At 41.5% G+C, this 21925-nt stretch overlaps 1 protein-coding gene across 3 annotated transcripts in view; it reads left to right on the top strand.

The window, feature by feature from the left end:
* RNF103 (ring finger protein 103) overlaps positions 1 to 21925 on the top strand; it is a 152060-nt gene that overhangs the window by 14012 nt on the left and 116123 nt on the right. For all 3 annotated transcript variants that reach the window (XM_053704281.1, XM_053704278.1, XM_053704280.1), the window contains exon 2: positions 20604 to 20743. In XM_053704281.1, the coding sequence (XP_053560256.1) occupies positions 20604 to 20743 (140 nt within the window). The remainder of the gene's footprint in view (positions 1 to 20603; positions 20744 to 21925) is intronic.

Raw genomic sequence — 21925 nt, 5'->3', positions numbered from 1 at the left:
GGAGCACACAGCAAAAGCAGTCCATATAGTCCCCCCTCTGGCTCCGCCCCCCAGTCATTCTCTTTGCCTGCTCTGAACAAGTAGCATCTCCACAGGGATGGTTAAGAGTATGTGGTGTTAGTTGTAGTTTTATTTCTTCTATCAAGAGTTTGTACTATTTACTCTACAACAGAAAGTGATGAAGAGTTCTGTTAAAAGAGGAGTATGATTTTAGCAACAGTAACTAAAATCCATTGCTGTTCCCACGCAGGACTGTTGAAACCAGAGACCTTCAGTTGGGGGGAACAGTTTGCAGACTTTTCTGCTCCAGGTATGACTAGTCCCTTTTCTAACAAGACATAGTAATGCCATTTTCTTAGACTCATAACAGAATGAAAGTTTATAAATGGGCTCTATACTGGTTGACACTATTGTGGGCTAAACCGATTGATTTTATATAATATTTATATGACTTTTGGAGTGTTTTGTGACTTTGAAACACTTTTGGGAACGTTTTTATTACGCCTGGCAGTTGTTTAGACACCTAATCTAGTCAGGAAGGCCCCTTCACTCTGGTATGCAGAGGGAGGAGGCCTCATTTTCGCGCCTCAGTTGCGCAGTTACTTTTGGAAGCAGTGCATGCAGCTTCATGTGAGAGGGTCCTGTGGCCATAAAAACGATTTCAAGAAGGCTTATATCTGTGGTGAATAACCCCCAAGGAAGGTAAAAGCTGCAGCAAAGGCTGTGGCAGGGACTGTAGTGGGTTTAAACTGGTAAATTGAACAATTAGCTCCGGTTTGCTCATTTAAGGGGTTAGAGACTTGAAATTTGGTATGCAATACTTTCAAAGCATTAATACACTAGGGTGCAAATTTTGTAAAGATCGGATATTTCCTTCATAGTTTTTCAAACATTCAGAAATAAAGTGTACTCTTTTTATTATTTAAAGAGACAGTAACGGTTTTGTTTAAAAACGGTTTTATTGCATTAATAGCCTGCTAAAGTCTGTCTAACATGTCTATACCTTCAGATAGCATATGTTCTGTGTGTATGGAGGCCAAGGTGGTTCCCCCTTTAAATGTATGTGAAAATTGTGCCATGGCGTCCAAACAAAGTAAGGACAGTACTGTCACATTTAATAAGGTTGCCCAAGATGATTCTTCAAATGAAGGTAGTGGGGATAGTTCATCATCCTCTCCTTCTGTGTCAACACCAGTTTTGCCCGCGCAGGCGACACCTAGTACATCTAGCGCGCCAATGCTTGTTACTATGCAGCAATTAACTGCAGTAATGGATAATTCTATAGCAAATCTTTTATCCAAACTGCCAGCATTTCCCAGAAAGCGTGATTGCTCAGTTTTAAATACAGAGGATGAGTAAGTGGGCGCTGACGATAATTTATCTGTTATACCCTCACACCAGTCTGAATTGGCAGGGAGGGTCTGTCTGAGGGAGAAATTTCTGATTCAGGAAAAGTTTCTCAGCAGGCAGAACCTGATATTGTGGCGTTTAAATTTAAGTTAGAACATCTCCGAGCCCTGCTTAAGGAGGTGCTAACTACTCTTGATGATTGTGACTCTTTGGTGATTCCAGAGAAATTGTGCAAAATGGACAAATTCCTAGAGGTCCCTGTGCACGCTGATGCCTTTCCGATACCCAAGAGGGTGGCGGACATAGTGACCAAGGAGTGGGAGAAGCCAGGTATACCTTTTGTCCCACCTCCTATATTTAAGAAAATGTTCCCCATTGTCGACCCCAGAAGGGACGCATGGCAAACAGTCCCTAAGGTTGAGGGGGCAGTTTCTACGTTGGCCAAGCGCACAATTATTCCCATTGAGGACAGTTGTGCTTTCAAAGATCCTATGGATAAAAAATTGGAAGGGTTGCTTAAAAAGATATTTGTTCAGCAAGGTTTCCTTCTCCAACCAATTTCGTGCATTATTCCTGTCACCACGGCGGCGTCTTTTTGGTTCGAGGAACTAGAAAATTTGCTCCATAAGGAGACTCCATATGAGGAAGTCATGGACAGAATTCACGCACTAAAGTTGGCTAATTCTTTTATTTTAGATGCCGCTTTTCAATTGGCTAAATTAGAGGCGAAAAATTCAGGTTTTGCAATAGTGGCGCGCAGAGCGCTTTGGCTAAAATCTTGGTCGGCGGATGTGTCGTCCAAGACAAAACTGCTTAATATTCCTTTCAAAGGTAAGACCCTTTTCGGGCCAGAATTGAAGGAGATTATTTCAGACATCACTGGGGGAAACAGCCATGCCCTCCCACAGGATAGGCCTTTCAAGGCTAAGAACAAATCTAATTTTCGTTCCTTTCGCAATTTCAGGAACGGACCGTCTCCTAACTCTGCAGCCTCTAGACAAGAGGGTAACGCTTCCCAGCCTAAACCAGCATGGAAACCAATGCAAGGCTGGAACAAGGGTAAACAGGCCAAGAAGCCTGCTGCTGCTACCAAGACAGCATGAAGGGGTAGCCCCCGATCCGGGGACCGGATCTAGTAGGGGGCAGACTGTCTCTCTTTGCTCTTGATAAAGGCCTGACTAGGCTGAAAGGCGTAGAAATTTGCTCATAACTTGTGAAATTAAGTAGTAGGTAAGGTGGTTGAGACCAACTCTAATTCACAGAGTTGTTTTTTTCCTGGAAATACCATCATACCCATGATCTACTTTCTTCTGTCCAGCACTGGAATCTGAATAATATGGACACTGTTACAAACTTCACTTGCAATACAACTGCTTGACTTACATATGCGGTAGGTGCGGTGCATTGAGCCTCTTTAATATATGAATTGACTCTATATGCGTAATTCCCACCCATGACCCACATTTGTTAAAAGCAGTCTGATTCATTTTTACTTCAAAGAAACGAAGTCTGTCGTTGCTTATCATTACTCCTGCACTTTGACCTCCTGACCGGAACCAGTCCACAGCACGGGACATCCCGCAAATACGGCTGTCAATGTGTCTTTGAAATTTAACTCACAGTCATTGGATACAAGCCAGAAGATTCTTGCAAGTTTTTCGCTGTTTTAAAAACAAAGCAGAGGGAATTTTCCAAGTCATACCTGCATTCATATAAACAGCTGGATTAGACACTCTAATCACTGGCCTGATTGTGAAAGGACGGTAACATTGACTCTGTTTAAATTTTAACATTGTGTTACTTTGCAACATATTATTTTTATAGTTACTTACAGCACTACACACTGATGTTTTATATTTTATGTTGATTCTTATCCTATTTTAATTGTACTATTTTACTTAGTAACAGATGCCGGCATCGCTTATTGTAATACAATTATTAACAAATATAAACTTTTTTATTATACTCTTGTTATCCACATTCCTTATATAGTTCTTTACCTCTCATATGCTGTTTTGTACAGCGCGTTCCCATATCCCCTTGTTCTTTCTCTTTTTGCTCAGGCTTGGGCAAGAGATGTTCCGGATCCCTGGGCACTAGAAATAGTCTCTCAGGGGTATCTTCTAGAGTTCAAGGAACTCCCTCCAAGGGGAAGGTTCCACATGTCTCGCTTATCTTCAGACCAGATAAAGAGACAGGCATTCTTACATTGCGTAGGAGACCTATTAAAGATGGGAGTGATACACTCAGTTCCAGCAGCGGAACAAGGTCTGGGTTTTTACTCAAACCTGTTTGTAGTTCCCAAAAAAGAGGGAACTTTCAGGCCAATTCTGGATTTAAAAATCCTAAACAAATTCCTCAGAGTTCCATCATTCAAAATGGAAACCATTCGGACGATCTTACCAACAATCCAGGAGGGTCAATATATGACTACCGTGGACTTAAAGGATGCGTACCTGCATATTCCTATCCACAAAGATCACCATCAGTTCCTAAGGTTCGCCTTTCTGGAAAAACATTACCAGTTCGTGGCTCTTCCATTCGGTTTAGCCACCGCTCCCAGAATTTTCACAAAAATGCTAGGGTCCCTTCTAGCGGTTCTAAGGCCGAGGGGCATTTCTGTAGCACCTTATCTAGACTACATTCTAATCCAAGCGTCGTCCCTTTCCAAAGCAAAAGCTCATACAGACATTGTTTTAGCTTTTCTCAGGTCTCACGGGTGGAAGGTGAACATAGAAAAAAGTTCCCTGTCCCCGTCCACAAGGGTTCCTTTTCTAGGAACAATAATAGATTCTGTAGAAATTAAGATTTTTCTGACAGAGGTCAGAAAGTTAAAGCTTCTAAACGCTTGTCGAGTTCTTCAATCTATTCCTCAGCCTTCCATAGCTCAGTGCATGGAGGTAATAGGTTTAATGGTTGCAGCAATGGACGTGGTTCCTTTTGCTCGAATTCATCTAAGACCATTACAACTGTGCATGCTCAAACAGTGGAATGGGGATTATGCAGACTTGTCTCCCCAGATTCAAGTAGACCAGTTAACCAGAGACTCACTCCGTTGGTGGTTGACTCAAGATCACCTGTCTCAGGGAATGAGTTTCCGCAGACCAGAGTGGGTCATTGTCACGACCGACGCCAGTCTTTTAGGCTGGGGCGCGGTCTGGGACTCCCTGAAAGCTCAGGGTCTATGGTCTCGGGAAGAGTCTCTTCTCCCGATAAACATTCTGGAACTGAGAGCGATATTCAATGCGCTCCGGGCTTGGCCTCAACTAGCGAAGGCCAGATTCATAAGATTTCAGTCGGACAACATGACGACTGTAGCGTACATCAATCATCAGGGGGGAACAAAGAGTTCCTTGGCGATGAGAGAGGTATCCAAGATCATCAAATGGGTGGAGGATCACTCCTGCCATCTATCTGCAATTCACATCCCAGGAGTAGCCACCTTGGAGGCGGATTATTTGAGTCGTCAGACTTTCCATCCGGGGGAGTGGGAACTCCACCCGGAGGTCTTTGCCCAGTTAACTCAACTATGGGGCATTCCAGACATGGATCTGATGGCGTCTCGTCAGAACTTCAAGGTTCCTCGCTACGGGTCCAGATGCAGGGATCCCAAGGCGACATCTGTGGATGCATTGGTGGCGCCTTGGTCGTTCAACCTAGCTTATGTGTTTCCACAGTTTCCTCTCCTTCCCAGGCTTGTAGCCAGGATCAAACAGGAGAAGGCCTCTGTGATTCTGATAGCTCCTGCGTGGCCACGCAGGACTTGGTATGCAGACCTGGCGAATATGTCATCGGCTCCACCATGGAAGCTACCTTTGAGACAGGATCTTCTAGTACAAGGTCCATTCGAACATCCAAATCTAGTCTCTCTGCAACTGACTGCTTGGAAATTGAACGCTTGATTTGATCTAAGCGTGGGTTTTCAGATTCAGTTATAGATACTCTGGTCCAAGCCAGAAAACCTGTGACTAGGAAAATTTACCGTAAGATATGGAAATAATATATCTGTTGGTGAGAATCCAAGGGTTTCTCTTGGAGTAAAATTAAAATTCCTAGGATACTCTCCTTTCTCCAAGAGGGTTTGGATAAAGGGTTGTCAGCAAGTTCTCTAAAAGGACAGTTATCTGCTCTGTCTGTTTTGTTGCACAAACATCTGGCAGCAGTGCCAGATGTACAGGCATTTGTACAGGCCTTAGTCAGAATCAAGCCTGTCTACAGACCCATGACTCCTCCATGGAGTCTAAACTTAGTTCTTTCTGTTCTTCAAGGGGTTCCGTTTGAACCTTTACATTCCATAGATATTAAGTTACTATCTTGGAAAGTTCTGTTTTTGGTTGCTATTTCTTCTGCTAGAAGAGTTTCTAAATTGTCTGCTTTGCAGTGTACTTCACCCTATCTGGTATTCCATACAGATAAGGTTGTTTTGCGTACCAAACCTGGTTTTCTTCCAAAAGTGGTTTCCAACAGGAATATTAACCAGGAAATAGTTGTTCCTTCTCTGTGTCCGAATCCAGTTTCGAAGAAGGAACGTTTGTTACACAATTTAGATGTGGTCCGTGCTTTAAAATTCTATTTAGAAGCAACAAAGGATTTCAGGCAGACTTCATCTTTGTTTGTCGTTTATTCTGGTAAGAGGAGAGGGCAGAAAGCTACTGCTACCTCTTTCTTTTTGGCTGAAAAGCATCATCCGATTGGCTTATGAGACTGCCGGACGGCAGCCTCCTGAACGAATTACAGCTCACTCTACTAGAGCTGTGGCTTCCACATGGGCCTTCAAGAATGAGGCTTCTGTTGATCAGATCTGTAAGGCAGTGACTTGGTCTTCTCTGCATACTTTTGCCAAATTTTACAAATTCGATACTTATGCTTCTTCGGAGGCTATTTTTGGGAGAAAGGTTTTGCAAGCCGTGGTGTCTTCCGTTTAGGTAACCTGACTTGTTCCCTCCCTTCATCCGTGTCCTAAAGCTTTGGTATTGGTTCCCACAAGTAAGGATGAAGCCGTGGACCGGACACACCAATGTAGGAGAAAACAGAATTTATGCTTACCTGATAAATTTCTTTCTCCTACGGTGTGTCCGGTCCACGGCCCGCCCTGGCTTTTTAGTCGGGTTTCAAATTTTTTATTTCTGTACACTACAGTCACCACGGCACCCTATAGTTTCTCCTTTTTCTCCTAACCGTCGGTCGAATGACTGGGGGGCGGAGCCAGAGGGGGGACTATATGGACAGCTTTTGCTGTGTGCTCCCTTTGCCATTTCCTGTAGGGGAAGAGAATATTCCCACAAGTAAGGATGAAGCCGTGGACCGGACACACCGTAGGAGAAAGAAATTTATCAGGTAAGCATAAATTCTGTTTTTTAGCCATACCTAGGTTATAATGGAAGAATAAGTGTTTGCTTTAACTCCCAATTTATGGTTAGGTGTGGTAAGAATTTAAAAAAAAACGACAATAGGGACATTTTAGCACTTTAGTTATTGTTACTGTGCTGTAATAATGTAAATTACACTAAAGTGTTTCTAGCTCTATAATGAAGCTGCTCAGAAATATAATTTTAGATTTTTTTTGGTTGAATATATATAAAAACATACCATCACCTTTTTATTTTGTTTTTTCTTTTCTCTTTTAAATTTTATGAGAGTTCTCTAAATCCTATGAATACTAATATGTACTTATAGAGTATATTAACAGATGGAAAGTCTGTTTATACTATCAAATCTTATGGAGTCTGCTGCTAATAGACACAGTTATGTGAAACCACTGAAAACACAAAAAGCAAGTCAAGGTACAATACTGTGGCTTTAAATCACTGGGTATAAAAAGGCAAAGAGGAAGTACACAGGCTTATCTTGAAAAAAGCCTCCAGCTGAAACGCGTTGATGTTAAGCAGTCCTGTGTAGCTGGCCAGCTCTCTATGGACACATTGTGAATGAACTACTTTGAACTTTTTACCCAATTAAATATATGTGATCCAAATTCCTAGCCTTACACTATCCTGGGCATTAGTGTGGAGGTGAAAAGTAAGGAGACTGAGCGATAAGTGTTTATACAACACTGGAAAAGTTCATCTATACAAGAATCGGAATTACGGAGTGGGTTTGAAAGAACACCGGTAATCCGACTGCTGGATTGGCTATTCAGGCAGACACGTGACGAGAATACGTCAGAGGATTGGAAACGGCTGCCTCAACGCCAACTGCACGCTGCAGGATAGCAGGTCGGAGAAAGCGGTCAGAAAGATACACGCTTTCGGATTCTGGTGAGTAATCCCCTCCGGTCTCTAAGGTCATCACAGTTCCAGTGAAAACTCTTAGACACTATCACCTGTACAATTTGAAGTGATTCAATTTAAAAAAAACCAAAGAGAAATCGAACTGTATTATTTACATTAAAGGAACAGTGGTGCTGACTACGGTCACTTTCTGGACACTTATATAAGTGCATGAACCAACAATTTAGAGCAGCATCTCCATTTAAATACACATTATCTTAAGATAATACTATTTTGCATATGCAATTCTAACTTTATGTATCATTTGATTGTTTTTTTAAATTTTTTTTTTTTTTTTATAAGGTGCACCTTATCAATTATATGTATTGTATGTATATTTTTTAAATGTACTATATTAGACACGTAATAAATTTGTTTTATATATATATATATATATATATATATATATTTGCTAATCTTAAGCGATTATTTATGTTTTGAGTTGATAGTTCTCAATTTGATAATTAAGTTATCTTTTAAGTAATCATTTGGTAGAGCCTCTGAGCGCACTCGCATATCTGTTTTTTTAGCCTGTACGAGATTTTACATATCTGTCTATTTAAATAATATGTAAATATCCTGCCCACTACTTAGGACTATACAATAGCAGTCAATATAAGTTTAATGAATCAGATCATGTATGGCTATATAGATCTAAAATGGAGTCTGTGACCGTTTTAAAGTGTATTACTCATGCGCAATATAATTATTCCAAATTATCTGCGAATACTGTCAAACATGTCAAAGACCAGCTTTTGTTGCAGAAATAAAGTGCAAAACCTGTGGTCGGAAGGATTGTGGTCACCAGTTATCGCTGTCCATCCATCATATAGGCAGTTTTTACCCTTGTCTGCTTGGAACTGATCACTCAAAACTTGAAAAACACAGATCAGGAATTGAACAAAATTGTTAGGATTGAAATTGACCCTTTTGTTTGATATTTCCATTCAAGCATACTAAGCATGCAGACGTATCTTTGCCACACAAACCATCACACTACAAAAGTTCGCCATCTGCTGGCTGGAGAACTTTATTGTACAATGTGGGACAAAAAGAGGTAGAACAGCGGCACACACAGATAAAGTATCTGCATGTGTTTTACAACGTGTTTTTTTTTTATTTTTTTATCCCTACAACAACAACAATTACACACAGCATGGCGGAAAAGGGAGCAGTTTCACATTTATTTAAAAAAATAAAAAGGACACATTGCTTCCCATGCAAAGATACTAGCATTTGTATATCTTGGGGAATGATATGCAGGTGTTTGCCTTGTTTTCTCATTTAGTGCTGAGATTTCTATCAGATTGCAATACTTATCCATATACGTGACCGGTCACAGTCATTTCTTGCACTGCTTTTTGAATCAGCATGACTGTATGTAATTAATTTTTTATTTTATTTGTTATGAACAGCCATGCACTTCAAATACCTTTTTTTTAGAAGCAGTTTTGTAATAAACATGTATTTACAAAATGCTTCTGATGAGGTGACAAGCTCTATACATTTATATTTGCCTCCAGTTAATCACCCAAGTCACTGTTCGTTGTCACAGGCAATAGGTACTGTAAAGGATCTTTGCATATGCAGGGTAACTCTTCAGTTTCGCTGCCCTGGCAACAAGTAGTGCACGTGACTCTATATACCGTATTCGTATCTCATAGGTAACATAGTCTGTAATAAACATAGTCTGTAATAGAGTCTGTGCTTCCTGACTGCAAGCAGAAAAAGGAGCCTTATTGGGAGGCAGTCTTAAAGGCTGCAAATAAAGTTACATTCAGGCTTTAGAAATGTATTTATTAGATAGGAACCAGCCTTAAAAGTTCATGTGTATAGTGTAGTCTGTTACCTCACCCTCTTACTGCTGCAGGGTAGTGTGTATAGTGCTGTTTCTTACCTCACCCTCTTACTGCTGCAGGGTAGTGTGTATAGTGCTGTCTGTTACCTCACCCTCTTACTGCTGCAGGGTAGTGTGTATAATGCTGTCTCTTACCTCACCCTCTTACTGTTGCAGGGTAGTGTGTATAGTGCTGTCTGTTACCTCAACCTCTTACTGCTGCAGAGTAGTGTGTATAGTGCTGTCTGTAACCTCACCCTCTTACTGCTGCAGGGTAGTGTGTATAGTGCTGTTTCTTACCTCACCCTCTTACTGTTGCAGGGTAGTGTGTATAGTGCTGTCTGTTACCTCACCCTCTTACTGCTGCAGGGTAGTGTGTATACTGCTGTCTCTTACCTCACCCTCTTACTGTTGCAGGGTAGTGTGTATAGTGCTGTCTGTTACCTCAACCTCTTACTGCTGCAGAGTAGTGTGTATAGTGCTGTCTGTAACCTCACCCTCTTACTGCTGCAGGGTAGTGTGTATAGTGCTGTCTGTTACCTCACCCTCTTACTGCTGCAGGGTAGTGTGTATAGTGCTGTCTCTTACCTCACCCTCTTACTGCTGCAGGGTAGTGTGTATAGTGCTGTCTCTTACCTCACCCTCTTACTGCTGCAGGGTAGTGTGTATAGTGCTGTCTGTTACCTCACCCTCTTACTGCTGCAGGGTAGTGTGTATAGTGCTGTCTCTTACCTCACCCTCTTACTGCTGCAGGGTTGTGTGTATAGTGCTGTCTCTTACCTCACCCTCTTACTGCTGCAGGGTAGTCTGTATAGTGCTGTCTCTTACCTCACCCTCTTACTGCTGCAGGGTAGTGTGTATAGTGTTGTCTCTTACCTCACCCTCTTACTGCTGCAGGGTAGTGTGTATAATGCTGTCTCTTACCTCACCCTCTGACTGTGCTGCAGGGTAGTGTGTATAGTGCTGCTCTTACCTCACCCTCTGACTGTGCTGCAGGATAGTGTGTATAGTGCTGCAATTACCTCACCCTCTGACTGTGCTGAAGGATAGTGTGTATAGTGCTGCAATTACCTCACCCTCTGACTGTGCTGAAGGGTAGTGTGTATAGTGCTGTCTCTTACTTCACCCTCTGACTGTGCTGCAGGGTAGTGTGTACATGTGCTGTCTCTTGCCTCGCCCTCTGACTGTGCTGCAGAAGTGTGTACATGTTCTGACTATGCTGCAGGGTAGTGTGTACATGTGCTGTCTCTTACCTCAACCTCTGACTGTGCTGCAAGGCAGTGTGTACATGTGCTGTCTCTTACCTCACCCTCTGACTGTGCTGCAAGGCAGTGTGCACATGTGCTGTCTCTTACCTCACCCTCTGACTGTGCTGCAAGGCAGTGTGCACATGTGCTGTCTCTTACCTCACCCTCTGACTGTGCTGCAAGGCAGTGTGCACATGTGCTGTCTCTTACCTCACCCTCTGACTGTGCTGCAAGGCAGTGTGCACATGTTCTGTCTCTTACCTCACCCTCTGACTGTGCTGCAGGGCAGTGTGTGCATGTGCTGTCTCTTACCTCACCCTCTGACTGTGCGGCAGGGCAGTGTGTACATGTGCTGTTTCTTACCTCACCCTCTGACTGTGCTGCAAGGCAGTGTGTACATGTGCTGTCTCTTACCTCACCCTCTGACTGTGCTGCAAGGCAGTGTGTACATGTGCTGTCTCTTACCTCACCCTCTGGCTGTGCTGCCGGGCAGTGTGTACATGTGCTGTCTCTTACCTCACCCTCTGACTGTGCTGCAGGGCAGTGTGTACATGTGCTGTCTCTTACCTCACCCTCTGACTGTGCTGTTGGGCAATGTGTACATGTGCTGTCTCTTACCTCACCCTCTGACTGTGCTGTTGGGCAATGTGTACATGTGCTGTCTCTTACCTCACCCTCTGACTGTGCTGCCGGTCAGTGTGTACATGTGCTGTCTCTTACCTCACCCTCTGACTGTGCTGCCGGTCAGTGTGTACATGTGCTGTCTCTTACCTCACCCTCTGACTGTGCTGCAAGGCAGTGTGTACATGTGCTGTCTCTTACCTCACCCTCTGACTGTGCTGTTGTGCAATGTGTACATGTGCTGTCTCTTACCTCACCCTCTGTGCTGCCGGGCAGTGTGTACATGTGCTGTCTCTTACCTCACCCTCTGACTGTGCTGCAGGGCAGTGTGTACATGTGCTTTCTCTTATCTCACCCTCTGACTGTGCTGCCGGGCAGTATGTACATGTGCTGTCTATTACCTCACCCTCTTACTGCTGCAGGGTAGTGTGTATAGTGCTCTCTCTTACCTCACCCTCTGACTGTGCTGCAGGGCAGTGTGTACATGTGCTGTCTCTTACTTCACCCTCTGACTGCTGCAGGGTAGTGTGTACATGTGCTGTCTCTTACCGCACCCTCTGACTGCTGCAGGGTAGTGTGTATAGTCAGTATATGGCCGGGTTAAAATACAATATATTTATTAATTATTCTTTAAAACAAACTCCCAATAGAATGCATATACAAAACAATAAAATTAATGTAAATTCCTAAATTCTTTATATTAGTTAAAATGTATAGACACATTGAATTATATTTATAGAAAACCAGTTTAAACTGTTATAGTATGCTATACAAAGATCATAAAATTACCTTATTCACAATAATCTCCCAAATCAGAGTTGCATTTAAATATCACAATGAAATATCACAGTATGGGTCACTAACTTCCAGACCAATATACTTAAGCTATTTAGCACACAAATGATTTTATACAACTCTGATTAAAACACCAGAAGTTATATATATTCTTACTGTAAACAGTCAGTTTATATACCAATTTATCTAAAATAAATTATTGATTATCTACAATTAAGGCAAGTTCTAAAATTATAATATAGTTACCAATAACTTAATGCACACCAGAAAGATTTACTTACAATAATGGGCCTGACTTCGAAATATGCAATACAAAGGACCTTTGTTTAACAAAAGAAATTATTTAACAATAGTGACTAGTTAAGTCTACACAGGATTATGAATGCAAGCTAAAATACAAAATGCTCTTTTAAATCTATTAACTGCAGTTTGATTGTAGCAATAATGAATGCATTTGCTTTAAAATATCAAATTTATAGAATTCATACATTACCAACATGAGCCAATTTAGTATTCCAATCTTTTCTCTATAGATTCAGATCACCTCATATGAAGAAAGGTTATTGCATAGATCAAGAAGTTAGTCTCAGCTTTTTGCTTAAAGTGATTGTGTCCCAAGTATGGCAGCCAGTTATTCAATCACCAGTTTCAGCAGACAAAAAAGACCACCTTTCTCTCTCCTTGCGAGAGGTTATATCATGTGATATCCCTCCCCCTTTTTATTCTAATCATTGTTGATCTGAATTTGATTGGCCCTTAACGGAGCTTTTCCCTGGTCCGCCCTTAGAGTTGAAACATTTGATTGGCTATTTGGATTTGCATGTGTTTTAAACAGTCAATTCGTTTGGCTGTCATACCAGTTTTAATCCCTTAGGGGGCAGCAAACAACCGCAAATGCAGATCTCATCATCAATATTGCTAACAATTTAATATATCCTATTAAAGTGATTATTCAACACACCATGATTCCTAGTACTAGTAAGTTACATGTTCAAATACACATGGATCACACAGTACCATTTTTTCTGATCATTTTAAGACCAAACGTGAATATATTCCACTTATAATATATAAAAATGCGTTTTAAAATCATATTTTCTATGAAACGATTTAAAAGGATTATAATATCTTCTTCATGGATTCACTTACTCTCTCAGCCATCATCTTAATATCTCATACATACCTTGAGATCAGCAAACATATGTCATTTTCATATAATTATATCTACATTGGATTATTATCCCATACAGATTAATATTTCATATCTGTATATCTCTCTTGGAGAGTACAAAATACACAGGATAGTATTTAAAATACCAATTATATATGTACTTATTAGATGCAAGAAAGATATAAACTAATAGGTTATTAAAATTAGACATTTTAAAATTGACTATTGCTATTTATTTAATTCCAGTATACACTTACCTAATATGTTACCGTTATACAAATAGACAATCTCATATCCATTATTTTGTACCTATTATTTGATAGTCTGAGACACATATTAAATATTTGAAAACTATATAGATAATTTGTTATCAAACGTACATAGGTTAAGATATTTTGAACTTTTTTTTTTCTTCTTCTTTAAACCATGATTTACATTTCTAATTTGTCTGGAAATGATGTGTATTGTAACTCAGCAGGGACAATTTAGCACTTCGATGAGGACAGCTGGATCCTCTGAACATGTTTGTAGATTCAACTATTCCCCACAGGGGGCCTGTGAGCTTCACAAGCTAAACCTTTTGTTGTTAGACGCTATGTTAATCAGTAAAAAAAAAAAAATGATGTCTGATGTAAGATTTGCTATGCACAGCCATATAGTCATTGATAAAATGAGCATGCTCAAACTTACTATTTGAGAGATTTCATACTTATTTTATCATGTATATGTATTGTCCGCTGATATCTATAGATACCCTGACTCTGCTGCAGGGCTGTTGTATATGTGCTGTCTCTTACCTCACCCTCTGACTGTGCTGCATGGTAGTGTGTACATGTGTTGTCTCTTACTTTACCCTCTGACTGCTGCAGGGTATTGTATTTAGTGCTGTCTCTTACCTCACCCTCTGACTGTGCTGCAGGGTATTGTATGTAGTGCTGTCTCTTACCTCACCTCACACTCAGACTCTGCTGCAGGCCAGGTGACCGTTGCTTTATACGTTGCAGAAATCAGACACGTATGAGCTCCATAGCAGCATTCACTGCTGTGTACCTGGAGCCCATGTGTATACAAAAGTATTACAACTTAAATAAAACTACCTTTTAGGTTGCCTTCTAAGCTACATTATGACATGTAAATATTCAGAAATACAAACCTTTACAGGTCCCAAGCAGTTGGATAAAGTGTTTTGTAAGCTTGTGCAATGTACACATCATTTCATGCTGTTGGCACTTTATACATAAGCAAAAAAAAAATTACGTTTTATTAGAATACTATTTCTCCAACATAGGTGTGTCCGGTCCACGGCGTCATCCTTACTTGTGGGATATTCTCTTCCCCAACAGGAAATGGCAAAGAGCCCAGCAAAGCTGGTCACATGATCCCCCCTAGGCTCCGCCTTCCCCAGTCATTCTCTTTGCCGTTGTACAGGCAACATCTCCACGGAGATGGCTTAGAGTTTTTTGGTGTTTAAATGTAGTTTTATTGCTTCAATCAAGAGTTTGTTATTTTAAAATAGTGCTGGTATGTACTATTTACTCTGAAACAGAAAGGAGATGAAGATTTCTGTTTGTAAGAGGAAGATGATTTTAGCAACCGTTACTAAAATCGATGGCTGTTTCCACACAGGACTGTTGAGATGAAGTAACTTCAGTTGGGGGGAACAGTGTGCAGACTTTTACTGCTTGAAGTATGACACATTTCTAACAAGACTTGGTAATGCTGGAAGCTGTCATTTTCCCTATGGGATCCGGTAAGCCATTTTAATAACAATTTATAAAGGGCTTCACAAGGGCTTTAAAGACTGGTAGACATTTTTCTGGGCTAAAACGTTTGTTTTATAAGCATGTTTAATGGTTTGTTACTCTGAGGAGTTGTTTTTATCGGGGAATTTTGATAATAAAAACGGCAGGCACTGTATTGGACACCTTTTTCACTGGGGGCCTTCTCTAGTCATAGGCAGAGCCTCAGTTTCGCGCCACTAATGCGCAGTTGTTTTTTGGGAATCAAAGCATGCAGATGCATGTGTGAGGAGCTCTGATACACTGAAAAAGCGTGCTGAAGGCGTCATTTGGTATCGTATTCCCCTCTGGGCTTGGTTGGGTCTCAGCAAAGCAGATACCAGGGACTGTATAGGGGTTAAATGTAAAAACGGCTCCGGTTCCGTTATTTTAAGAGTTAAAACTTTCAAGGCTTTATGACACTGTGGTGAAATTTTGGTGAATTTTGGACAATTCCTTCATACTTTTTCGCATATTCAGTAATAAAGTGTGTTCAGTTTAAAATTTAAAGTGACAGTAACGGTTTTATTTTAAAACGTTTTTTGTACTTTGTTATCAAGTTTATGCCTGTTTAACATGTCTGTACCATCAGATAGACTATGTTCTGTATGTCAGGAAGCCAAAGTTCCTTCTCATTTAAATAGATGTGATGCATGTGATAGTGAAAATGATGCCCAAGATGATTCCTCTAGTGAGGGGAGTAAGCATGGTACTGCATCATCCCCTTATGTGTCTACACCAGTCTTGCCCACACAAGAGGCCCCTAGTACATCTAGTGCGCCTATTCTTCTTACTATGCAACAATTAACGGCTGTAATGGATAATTCTATTAAAAACATTTTAGCCAAAATGCCCACTTATCAGCGAAAGCGCGACTGCTCTGTTTTAGATACTGAAGAGCATGAGGGCGCAGATGATAATGGTTCTGACATGCCCTTACACCAGTCTGAAGGGGCTAGGGAGGTTTTGTCTGAGGGAGAAATTTCAGATTCAGGAAAAATTTCTCAACAAGCTGAACCTGATGTTATTACGTTCAAATTTAAATTGGAACATCTCCGCGCTCTGCTTAAGGAGGTGTTATCTACTCTGGATGATTGTGACAATTTGGTCATTCCAGAGAAATTATGTAAGATGGACAAGTTCCTAGAGGTCCCGGTGCCCCCCGAAGCTTTTCCTATACCAAAGCGGGTGGCGGATATTGTAAACAAAGAATGGGAAAGGCCCGGCATACCTTTTGTCCCTCCCCCTATATTTAAGAAATTGTTTCCTATAGTCGACCCCAGAAAGGACTTATGGCAGACAGTCCCTAAGGTCGAGGGGGCGGTCTCTACTTTAAACAAACGCACTACTATCCCTATAGAAGATAGTTGTGCTTTCAAAGATCCTATGGATAAAAAGTTAGAAGGTTTGCTTAAAAAGATGTTTGTTCAGCAAGGTTACCTTCTACAGCCAATTTCATGCATTGTTCCTGTTACTACAGCAGCGTGTTTCTGGTTTGATGAACTAGAAAAGTCGCTAGATAAAGATACCTCTTATGAGGAAATTATGGACAGAATTCGTGCTCTTAAATTGGCTAACTCTTTTACTCTAGACGCTACCCTGCAATTAGCTAGATTAGCGGCGAAAAATTCAGGGTTTGCTATTGTGGCGCGCAGAGCGCTTTGGCTAAAGTCTTGGTCAGCGGATGCGTCATCCAAGAACAAATTGCTTAATATTCCTTTCAAGGGGAAAACGCTGTTTGGCCCTGATTTGAAAGAGATTATTTCAGATATCACTGGGGGAAAGGGCCATGCCCTTCCTCAGGATAGGTCTTTCAAGGCTAAAAATAAACCTAATTTTCGTCCCTTTCGTAGAAACGGACCAGCCTCAAGTTCTACACCCTCTAAGCAAGAGGGTAATACGTCTCAAGCCAAGCCTGCCTGGAGGCCAATGCAAGGCTGGAACAAAGGAAAGCAGGCCAAGAAGCCTGCTACTGCTACAAAGACAGCATGAGATGTTGGCCCCCGATCCGGGACCGGATCTGGTGGGGGGCAGACTTTCTCTCTTCGCTCAGGCATGGGCAAGAGATGTTCTGGATCCTTGGGCCCTAGAAATAGTCTCCCAAGGTTATCTTCTGGAATTCAAGGAGCTACCCCCAAGGGGAAGGTTCCACAGGTCTCAATTGTCTTCAGACCACATAAAAAAACAGGCATTCTTACATTGTGTAGAAGACCTGTTAAAAATGGGAGTGATTCATCCCGTTCCATTAAAGGAACAAGGGATGGGATTCTACTCCAATCTGTTCATAGTTCCCAAAAAAGAGGGAACATTCAGACCAATCTTGGATCTCAAGATCTTAAACATATTTCTCAGGGTTCCATCGTTCAAAATGGAAACCATTCGAACAATTCTTCCTACCATCCAGGAAGGTCAATTCATGACCACGGTGGATTTAAAGGATGCGTATCTACATATTCCTATCCACAAGGAACATCATCAGTTCCTAAGGTTCGCCTTTCTGGACAAACATTACCAGTTTGTGGCACTACCATTCGGATTAGCCACTGCCCCAAGAATTTTCACAAAGGTACTAGGGTCCCTTCTAGCGGTGCTAAGACCGAGGGGCATTGCAGTAGTACCTTACTTGGACGACATTCTGATTCAAGCGTCGTCCCTGTCACAAGCAAAGGCTCATACGGACATTGTCCTAGCCTTTCTCAGATCTCACGGGTGGAAAGTGAACGTAGAGAAAAGTTCTCTATCTCCGTCAACAAGAGTCCCCTTCTTGGGAACAATAATAGACTCCTTAGAAATGAGGATTTTTCTGACAGAAGCCAGAAAATCAAAACTTCTAAACTCTTGTCAAGTACTTCATTCTGTTCTTCTTCCTTCCATAGCGCAGTGCATGGAAGTAATAGGTTTGATGGTTGCGGCAATGGACATAGTTCCTTTTGCGCGAATTCATCTAAGACCATTACAACTGTGCATGCTCAGACAGTGGAATGGGGATTATACAGACTTGTCTCCAACGATACAAGTAGATCAGAGGACCAGAGATTCACTCCGTTGGTGGCTGACCCTGGACAACCTGTCACAAGGGATGAGCTTCCGCAGACCAGATTGGGTCATTGTCACGACCGACGCCAGTCTGGTGGGCTGGGGCGCGGTCTGGGAACCCCTGAAAGCTCAGGGTCTTTGGTCTCGGGAAGAATCTCTGCTACCGATAAACATTCTGGAACTGAGAGCGATATTCAATGCTCTCAAGGCTTGGCCTCAGCTAGCAAAGGCCAAATTCATAAGGTTTCAATCAGACAACATGACGACGGTTGCGTATATCAACCATCAGGGGGGAACAAGGAGTTCCCTGGCGATGGAAGAAGTGACCAAAATAATTCAATGGGCGGAGACTCACTCCTGCCACTTGTCTGCAATCCACATCCCAGGAGTGGACAATTGGGAAGCGGATTTTCTGAGTCGTCAGACATTTCATCCGGGGGAGTGGGAACTACATCCGGAAATCTTTGCCCACATAACTCAATTATGGGGCATCCCAGACATGGATCTGATGGCGTCTCGCCAGAACTTCAAGGTTCCTTCCTACGGGTCCAGATCCAGGGATCCCAAGGCGGCTCTAGTGGATGCACTAGTAGCACCTTGGACCTTCAACCTAGCTTATGTGTTCCCACCGTTTCCTCTCATTCCCAGGCTGGTAGCCAGGATCAAACAGGAGAGGGTATCGGTGATCTTGATAGCTCCTGCGTGGCCACGCAGGACTTGGTATGCAGACCTGGTGAATATGTCATCGGCTCCACCATGGAAGCTACCTCTGAGACAGGACCTTCTTGTTCAAGGTCCGTTCGAACATCCGAATCTGGCCTCACTCCAACTGACTGCTTGGAGATTGAACGCTTGATTTTATCAAAGCGAGGGTTCTCAGATTCTGTCATTGATACTCTTGTTCAGGCTAGAAAGCCTGTAACTAGAAGAATCTACCATAAAATATGGAAAAGATATATCTGTTGGTGTGAATCTAAAGGATTCCCATGGGACAAGATAAAAATTCCTAGGATTCTATCCTTTCTTCAAGAAGGTTTGGAGAAAGGATTATCTGCAAGTTCTTTGAAGGGACAGATTTCTGCTTTATCTGTTTTACTTCACAAAAAGCTGGCGGCTGTGCCAGACGTTCAAGCTTTTGTTCAGGCTCTGGTTAGAATCAAGCCTGTTTACAAAAATTTGACTCCTCCCTGGAGTCTAAATCTAGTTCTTTCAGTTCTTCAGGGGATTCCGTTTGAACCCCTACATTCCGTTGATATAAAGTTATTATCTTGGAAAGTTTTGTTTTTGGTTGCAATTTCTTCTGCAAGAAGAGTTTCAGAGTTATCTGCTCTGCAGTGTTCTCCTCCATATCTGGTGTTCCATGCAGATAAGGTGGTTTTGCGTACTAAACCTGGTTTTCTTCCGAAAGTTGTTTCTAACAAAAATATTAACCAGGAGATAGTCGTGCCTTCTTTGTGTCCTAATCCAATTTCAAAGAAGGAACGTTTGTTGCACAACTTGGATGTAGTTCGTGCTCTCAAATTTTACTTAGCAGCCACTAAGGATTTCAGACAAACATCTTCTTTGTTTGTTGTTTATTCTGGTAAAAGGAGAGGTCAAAAAGCAACTTCTACCTCTCTCTCTTTCTGGCTTAAAAGCATTATCCGATTGGCTTATGAGACTGCCGGACGGCAGCCTCCTGAAAGAATCACAGCTCACTCCACTAGGGCTGTGGCTTCCACATGGGCCTTCAAGAACGAGGCTTCTGTTGATCAGATATGTAAGGCAGCGACTTGGTCTTCACTGCACACTTTTACCAAATTCTACAAATTTGATACTTTTGCTTCATCTGAGGCTATTTTTGGGAGAAAGGTTTTGCAAGCCGTGGTGCCTTCCATCTAGGCGACCTGATTTGCTCCCTCCCATCATCCGTGTCCTAAAGCTTTGGTATTGGTTCCCACAAGTAAGGATGACGCCGTGGACCGGACACACCTATGCTGGAGAAAACAGAATTTATGCTTACCTGATAAATTACTTTCTCCAACGGTGTGTCCGGTCCACGGCCCGCCCTGGTTTTTAATCAGGTCTGATGATTTATTTTCTCTAACTACAGTCACCACGGTATCATATGATTTCTCCTATGCATATTCCTCCTTTACGTCGGTCGAATGACTGGGGAAGGCGGAGCCTAGGGGGGATCATGTGACCAGCTTTGCTGGGCTCTTTGCCATTTCCTGTTGGGGAAGAGAATATCCCACAAGTAAGGATGACGCCGTGGACCGGACACACCTATGTTGGAGAAAGTAATTTATCAGGTAAGCATAAATTCTGTTTTCTACTTGTGTTTTACTTAACACAATAATGGAATATAAATGTACAGAGCGCTAGTTTTTTTTTTTTTATTATTATAATAAATACGGATTGCAATAACCGCAATTACATCCCGTGATGCCGTTTATATCATTGTTTATAAGGACTCCTGTTTGTTCCTCCCATTCATCTTTATGTTGTGTTTCACAGGGGATCTTCTGGAGGGTGAGTTGTACTCAGCCCTGAAGGAAGAAGAGGCCTCTGAAGCAGTATCCAGTACCAATTTCAGTGGTGAAATGCACTTTTATGAACTTGTAGAAGATACAAAAGATGGAATCTGGCTGGTGCAGGTAACTGGGAAAATATTTTTTTTTCTAACAACGTTCCAATTTACTTATTTTATCTAATTTGCTTTGATCTATTGGTATCCTTTTATTTTTTTTCTCAAAGAGCAATGTCCGGTCAAGCCACTTTGCCATGCGCCAGAGCCCATTTTTTTTCGGCTCCTTTTGGCGCACAGGTTAATCAGACCCTCTTCTAAGCCATTTCCGTAAATAAGAAAAGTCACTGATTGAATAAAAAACATTAAGGATGCAAAACGTAATTAAACACAAGACAAACAAACAAACAAGTATACGAAGCAGAGATATCAAAGGATTGTAAATGGGTTTTCACAAAGCGCTTTAAAGACATCTACAGAAGCAAATATTATGGGGCAAAATAAGTCAAATGTGACCGCTAATTAACTTAAAGGGACATAAACTCAAACCATTTATTTTATGATTCGTATAGAGCAAACTATTATAAACAACTTTCTAATTTACTTCTATTATCAAATGTTCTTCGATCTCTTGGTATCTTTTGTTCAAAAGCAGGGACGTAAGCTCAGGAGCGTGCACGTGTCGGAAAACTATTGGGCAGCAGTTTTGTGAGAATGTTATCCATTTGCAAGAGCACTGTAAGTGATGGCAGCACTATTTCCTGACATGTTTTGCTCTAGACACCTACCTATGTATCGCTTCAACAAAGAATACCATGGAACAAAGCAAGTTTGATAATAGAAGTAAATTGGAAACTATATGTTCTGTCTGAATAACAAAAGAAAATGTTTGGGTTTCATATCCATTTCATATGGATGATGATTGCCTAATGTGTTTTCATTTTTTTTTCCACTTAAAGGGACATAATACTCATATGCTAAATCACTTGAATCTAATGCAGTATAACTATAAAAAGCTGACAGGAAAATATCACCTGAGCATCTCTATGTAAAAAAGGAAGATATTTTACCTCACAATCTCCTCAGCTCAGCAGAGTAAGTTCTGTGTAAAAAGTTATACTCTGCTGCTGCTTAGCTGCAGGTAAAAAAAAATAAAAAGAAATGAACAGCAGCCAATTGGCATCAGCAGTGCTGAGGTCATGAACTCTTTTACTGTGATCTCATGAGATTTCACTTAAAGGGACACTAAACCCAAATCTTTTCTTGCGTGATTCAGATAGAGCATGCAATTTTAAGTAACCTTCTAATTAAC

This window comes from Bombina bombina, chromosome 2 (assembly GCF_027579735.1).
Source record: "Bombina bombina isolate aBomBom1 chromosome 2, aBomBom1.pri, whole genome shotgun sequence".
NCBI classification, from domain to species: domain Eukaryota; kingdom Metazoa; phylum Chordata; class Amphibia; order Anura; family Bombinatoridae; genus Bombina; species Bombina bombina.
This window is presented reverse-complemented; position numbering and strand designations above follow the sequence as displayed.